The sequence below is a fragment of the Aphis gossypii genome, unplaced genomic scaffold (genome assembly GCF_020184175.1).
Source record: "Aphis gossypii isolate Hap1 unplaced genomic scaffold, ASM2018417v2 Contig00402, whole genome shotgun sequence".
Lineage (NCBI taxonomy): Eukaryota > Metazoa > Arthropoda > Insecta > Hemiptera > Aphididae > Aphis > Aphis gossypii.
In genome coordinates, this window is record NW_026083093.1 from 8,011 (window position 1) to 15,406 (window position 7,396).

The following is a 7,396-nucleotide window of genomic DNA, read 5'->3' on the forward strand; positions in this document are numbered from 1 at the left end:
TCTGTAGCATACTACCAACGTGTATTAAAGAATGGTGTCAAGTTATCTGATACTGGTGTTGCTTCGGGAATTGGGTATAATGACTGGAAAAATTTGACTGCCTATTTGAAGATACATGAAATGTCCAAAACACATATTTTATACTACTCTAATTGGCAAGAAATGTTAATTAGATTAAAATTAAATCAAACTATTGACTCTCAAAATCAAAAAATTATCAATTTGGAGAAATGTATGATGCTCTGCTTCACATTAAAGAAGATTTGAATTTAACTAGTTCACATGGTCTGCAGACAAAATCTGATGCATGTGCTCTCTTAAAAAATATCTGTGACTTTAAATTTATATCCTCTGTCATTATTTGGTACGATATATTGAGTGCTGTTAACCCAATAAGTAAACAATTGCAATCTATACATTATGATATACAAATGGCCCTTAAAAGTGTATCAAGTATTGTAGAATTTTTGAAAGAATACCGTCAAAATGGGTTTTCCAAAGTTAAAATAGCTGCAAAAGAAATTGCTCTATTAATAGAAATACCAGGACAATTTCCCGAAGAATATCAAGTACGTAAACGACAAAAAAAAACACATTTCAGCTATGAAAACAGAGATGAAACGCCTATTCATAATCCAGAAAAGAAATTTGAAGTAGAGTTTTTCTACACAATAATAGACCAGCCATTAATTCTTTACGAGAAAGATTTGATCTGTTAAACCACCATTGTTTAAATTTTGGATTCTTATACAATATTAACTTATTAAAAAACTGGGAGCACGAAACATTATTAAATCATTGCAAAGATTTGGCTATTTTATTATCAGCAAAAGTAACATCCGACATTGGCGCAATAGAACTATTTGATGAACTAAAAATAATTGTCAACTTACCGAACCAAATAGTTCTCCCAACAAAAATCTTGAGCTTATTTATAATAAAAAATTACAAGAGATTTACCCTAATACTACGATTAGTTTGAGATGGTTAAGTTAAAACTTATTAAAAACCCCCTCAGATCAACCATGAGCAATGAAACGTTAACCGGGTTAGCATTGTTATCCATTGAGTCCGACTAGGCGCAAAAATTGGATTTAGAAGACATCGTTCAAGACTTTTCTTCAAAAAAAGCAAGGAAAGTTAATTTTTAGTTTAATACACTTCTGTATTGTTAACATTATAACTCAAGTTGAAGTACATATTTATATTAACTATTTAATAATATTATAACTTAATAAAATTATTATTTTTATCATTATAGGTATAAGACGTTTATTAATTTATGGAAATAACAATATTGTATTAACTTTTTGAAATCGATTAAATACAACAATCATTTAAAATTAAATTTGTAAAATGTTATTCATTATATTAATAATGTGATAAAATTTTATACTGTAGTATATTTAGCTTTTAATTGAAAGGGGCGGCATTACGTTTGCCGAAGGGCGGAAAATTTCTTGCGACGGGCCTGACACGAATTAAGATATACAGGATACGAAACGAACTTGTGATAAGTGAAACCCGCACCTTCTCACATTGCGGCTAGACTACTAGCGCGATCTCCAGACATACTCAGTTAATTTAATCTCCCGCTCATTTTTAATTACGAATTAACGAATTATCGAAAAAACATTAAAATATAATATAATATTATAATTATATATTATAGAAAATATTATCTTCGTGTTTTTAATCGTTCAATCCCGAATATGACTATTATTTTCCCTCGAAATTTAAATAAGATAATGACAAATTGATATTGGTATTGGGTGCCTATATTATATTTTGTTTATTGTTAAAAGTTTATCGCTTTACTTGAAAGTATCACTCAAATACACAAAATTAATTTTAATTATTTGCCATGCCTCGTTTGGACAAATGTTGTGTTGATAATTGTTTAGGAACATCTAAATCAAGGTTTTGTATTCCTAGAATTTCACATGGTAATTGGGAAAGGTCATTGGGAAAATCTTTAAATAAGAGATCTAGAATATCTGGTATTAAAAATATTGAAGGGAATACCTGTATCTCCAATGCAGCTCAACTAGTCCACCTTAAGTCTAAAGGATTCTTAATTCATCCGGATAGTAATTTTTTTATTTTAGTAAGATTCATTGAAACATCATTTGCAATTAATGCCAATAGTCCAAATGCTTTTGATGATACGGTTGAACATTTCTTTAACAATAACTACACAATCCCTTTTCCATGTAATGAACATAAGTCTGAAATTATTGAATATATTTTCATATCATATTTGACGATGAGAATAAGGCAGTTCACTTTTATGCATAATCAAGAAAAGAAGACAACAAATAAAGTGAAGTTTATATTTAAGGAAATCCGTACCTACTTGGTCATCTGCTCACTTTAAGTAGTATCTTCTTACATTAGTTGTAGCCTCATCGTATTTATAGAAATGTTTGTTATACCCCCAATGTTAGGGATTATCATTAGCTATGGTATATAGTAATTTATATATAAGTATCAGAGCACATTGCAATAATAATACTAATATAATAAATCAAATAATAATAATTAATAATTTCTTATATATAAAAATGAATCGCAAAATGTGTTGGTAAGCGCATAACTCAACAACCCCTGGACCGATTTGGCTGAATTTTTTTTTCAACTGTTCGGAATTGCTAGGAGAAGGTTTTTATGAACGAACATTTTTAAAAAGTCTACCGAATAAGTAGAAAAAAGTGCAAAAACTATTTATTGATGTCTGGGATTTGAACCAGATACCGTCAAAATATAAAAAATAAATTAAAACTATAATATTTTTGTGTTGCCATGGAAATGTTATAGACAATATTTATTCAATTTAATTGTTTGAATAAAATATAATTAAAAATTCCTGGGAAGACCTTAAAAACATAATAATTTATATTTGATATGCCTCCTATACGACGAAGCAATCTAGGTAGAATAACCCGAAATGCTACCAACCAAGCTAATTACCGATCTAACCAAAGTCCTCAAGAACGTGACGACCGAAATGAACGTGAAAGAATTCGGATATCACAAACGCGTGAATTGCGAACGCGAAATTCAACTAATAATCGCGCAAGTTTGAATCGAGCTGCTTTTAGTTACGATGTGTCAATTGACTACAGTCACTACCAGTGTGTTGTTATTGGTTCTATGAACTCAGTTTGCTCATATTGTAAGGCTTTGAAATAAAAAAACGAGGCCAATGGTTTGTGTTGCGCAAATGGTAAAGTGAAATTGATACCATTGGATCCACCACCAGAGCCGTTGTACTCATTGGTTTCAGGAATAGAAACAGATTCCATACACTTTTTGACAAATATCCAACAATATAACAATTGTTTTCAAATGACTTCATTTGGGACAACAAATGTAGTTCGAGAAAGTTTTATGCCAACTTTCAAGGTATGTATTATAACAGTTAATCAAAATTATTTGGTGATCATTTTTATATTATAGATTCAGTTTTAGTGACACTTTAATTATTTTGAAACACAATATAATTATTTGATGATTTAAATATTCATCGGTTTTAAATTTTTTAGTCGATTCGTCTCGAAATGTACATTAAATAATTTAGAACTCGCTGGATTTACCAGGATTGCCACCTCACAATCTTCAACTAAAGGTTGGATCGGTAGTTATAATGTTGCGAAATATCAACCAACCGCGTCTGTGCAACGCCACACGGTTAGCAATAAAAAAATTACTGAACAACGTGATAGAAGCAACTATACTGAAATGAAAGTATAAAGGAGAGGATGTTCTCATACCGTGCATCCCAATGATTCCGACTGATGTGCCATTTGAGTTTAAACGACTACAGTTTCCATTGCGGCTTGCTTTGCTATGACCATAAACAAGTCCCAGGGGCAATCATTAAGTGTTTGTGGTATTAATTTGGAAAACCCATGTTTCTCACATGGTCAATTGTATGTTGCCTGTTCCCGTGTTGGGAAACCATCAGATTTGTTTGTCTATGCGCCAGGTGATCAAACAAAAAACATCGTATACCACAAAGCACTACAATGAAAATATAACTGATTTTTGTTAATAATTATAATTGAAATGATTAACAATAAAGCAATTACTTACTTATAAATGCTTATATATGTTTTATTTAATTATTTTTTATTCACACCTCCCTAACACCAGGGTGACGGTTCTGTTCAGGAGAATTTTTTGCCTCGAATATAACATGGGTAGGAAAAAAAAATTGCAAAATTAAAAATCTAGAGTACGGTGACGGGGAGGTGATACACAAATATGTAATTATAGTTGGTATTTTTATTCATTGAAGAGGTACGATTTTTAACGGGCAACGAAAGTGGAATCAACGTACAGCCAAAACTACTGATTTTTTTGAATTTCGCAAGAAGCATAAAATCGACAGACATTTTGAGATTTAGGATGGAAATTTTTGTTTATAGATGGTTGCTATTAGTTTCAATAATAATATGTCTGTCTGTCCTTTGTTTGTTGCCATGAAAAAAATCATGCCTAACCATCTATAGACAAAACTTTTCACCGTAAATTTCAAAATTTCTATTTGAGCACCTCCCGGGGTTGGGCCAATTACTTTTTAATTTAGCTTATCTTCTGCCCATAAATCTAATACATCTCTGTACCAAATTTCGTTGCAATTTGTCCTACTGTTTAGGAATACATAAAGAACAAACTAATAGACATACAGAAATCCAACGAATTTAACACACAGTTTGAGACATATAAAAGGTAGGATTTTTAACGGGCTACGAAGTGCACGGGTTCAGCTAGTAATAAATAAACCGTGGTAGCTGGATGGGGTTCCTTGTTGACGCTGAGCTAAGGTGACGAGTGACGGCACGAGGTGATAGTGGTTGGTGAAGTGGAGTGACGGTGATTAGCGGTAACAAAAAAAACAAAACAAATCGGAACCTAAACCGTGGCTCAAGGTAGCAAATACGCACGCACATCGGTGGCGGAACGTGAACTGGTCTTCGTCTGCGGTATAGCTTATGTACGGTATGCGGTTGCGCTATCACCCGATTACGTAAATGCCTAAACAGGTACTCTATAATAATTTTCAATAGAATCATTTGATGAATAGTTATGATTTGATCGTTGACTCTGATGATTTGTTTTTCGAGGTATTTTAAGTACAAAATCTAAGCTATTTGCTGCTTTAGTAATTTCCTCAAAAATTGTATTAAAATACTCTATGATGTTTTCTCTATGTTTATTTAATATTCCAAGAAGTTTAGTTTTCACAAATGTATGAACAAAATGGAAATTAACATTTGTGCCTTGTAATTTGGTCACAGCTGGTTCTAGTACTGAAGAGTAATAAGCAATAACTTTTAAACTAATCAAAAAAGTACAATTTGATGAGGCTGATGAAAGTTGGAATGCACGATTTCTTGTAACAGTATTTTCTTCTGAACTAGTAGATAATTTTTCAAGAACAGTTTTAATTTCAATGAAATTTTTATCAAATAGCTGTATACATTTGTACTTTTCTGACCAACGTGTCTCACAAAATAATGGAATATTTGGAATAAGTTTTCTTCTCAAAACACTTTCTCTAAAAAACTTAATTATTTCCTTTATAGTACCAATAGTATTTCTGATTTCAGTAATTCAATTTTGATCGTTAACTACTAAATTAAGCTTATGTGAAGCACAATGAAAATGGCAAACAGTTGGATATATTTTTCGTGTAATTGCCTGTACACCGTTTTCTTTACCACTCATGGTTGAACAACCATCAAACCCTAGGCAAACAAGTTTCAACATATTTAAAATATATTTTTCTGTTGATTCTAATATACTTCTTGATACACCTTCTGCATTTAAAACATGTATTTCACTAAATCCAATAAATTCCTCAGGCACTACATAATTAATATAAATATATCTTACACCAATAGATAACTGTTCCTTTCCTGCAATATCTACTGTTTCATCAGCTAGTAAAGAAAATGCAAATGAATTAATTACTTGGGATATAATATCATTACAAATTACTTGACCACAAACTTGAATAATTTCATTTTGAATTCTATGAGATACATATTTGGATTTCCCAGAGGCCGTGTCATAATGGTTTGATAAAATATTATCACCTGTGTTGTATGTGGCATTTGCCAACAAATAATAATAGAAAAACTACACCTGAATCAATCCGAAATTTCAATAAATCAAAAAAATTACCGTTATCAGCAGTGTTTCCTCTAAGGGCAATATCATGTTGTCCACAAAACAATTTTGATTTTATGATTGGTCTCAATTTTTTTCTATTATCTTCAACTTCTTTATGTATTGTAGAATTAATTTGCTCCATTTTTTTTTTTGAATTCATACTGTCTAAAAACAATTTTACTGTAACTTTTGAATCATTATGCCACTATTTTTTCATGTTTTTTTGACCCTTCAATAATCTGATAAAATTTTGTGAATGGTGTAATAATAAAAGAACCTTGTTTACCTCTGTGCACATTTGGTTTAAATAAAATACAAAATTTACAAAAAACCCCTTTATGTTTAGGTGAATAAATCATCCAGTCATACATGTCTAAGTACTTCAAATTAAATGCACGTTTAGAATTTGATGCCATGTCATTCTTAAACTTAAAACTCATAGTTGATTTGTATGGATTAATAAGTACCTAAACTGTACTTTTTGTCTTCTAGAATTGGATGAATATTAATAAAATCTCCAACATCTGACGAGTCATATATACTGTTAGTATCTTTATTTACACCTAAAGAGTAATTAAACTAACTTAGTTATACAGAAATATTGAAAAAATGAAGTTAAATTTTTAATAAATATTTTGAAAAATATTTAATCCTACACATAATAATATGTTCTAATAAAAATATTTAAATTAATATCTAAAATAAATATAAATACTTACAAGGTAGACATAACTTGTATTACCTATATAATTATAATAATTTATGTAATATAGAATACCTATACTCTATAGCTTTGTTATTTTTATTTATCAACATAAATTAAAATGTATAATTATTCAATTCATTGTATTTGTATATTTATTTGCATGGTACAAAATATAATAAATAAATAAAATAACTTCCTTATATGAATAAAACATTTGCATTACTCACATGGTGTTGACATATCGACTGTAGAAATGGCTGAGTTATTTATATTTCCCTCTACAATTTTGCTGTCAATTTTTGTGGTTATGTTTTTAAAATAATCTATAATTATTGATTTTTTACAGTTTTTTTCATCATCTAAAAAACAGAACAGTAAATAAATAAGTAATAAATTAAACCACATATCATATACCATTTGGCATTTAATTATACTTTCCAATTATTTAGTATTGATTAATAAATAATAAATGATCATGAAATTAATGATATTAATTACTATTTAGATGAA

At 29.8% G+C, this 7,396-nt stretch overlaps 1 protein-coding gene across 1 annotated transcript; it reads left to right on the top strand.

Annotated features, from left to right (window-relative positions):
• Positions 1–230: 230 nt before the first annotated feature.
• LOC126554017 (uncharacterized) lies at positions 231–719 on the top strand. The gene has a single exon (XM_050209135.1). The coding sequence runs from the start codon at positions 231–233 to the stop codon at positions 717–719; it is 489 nt and encodes a 162-aa protein (XP_050065092.1).
• The last annotated feature ends 6,677 nt before the right edge of the window (positions 720–7,396 follow it).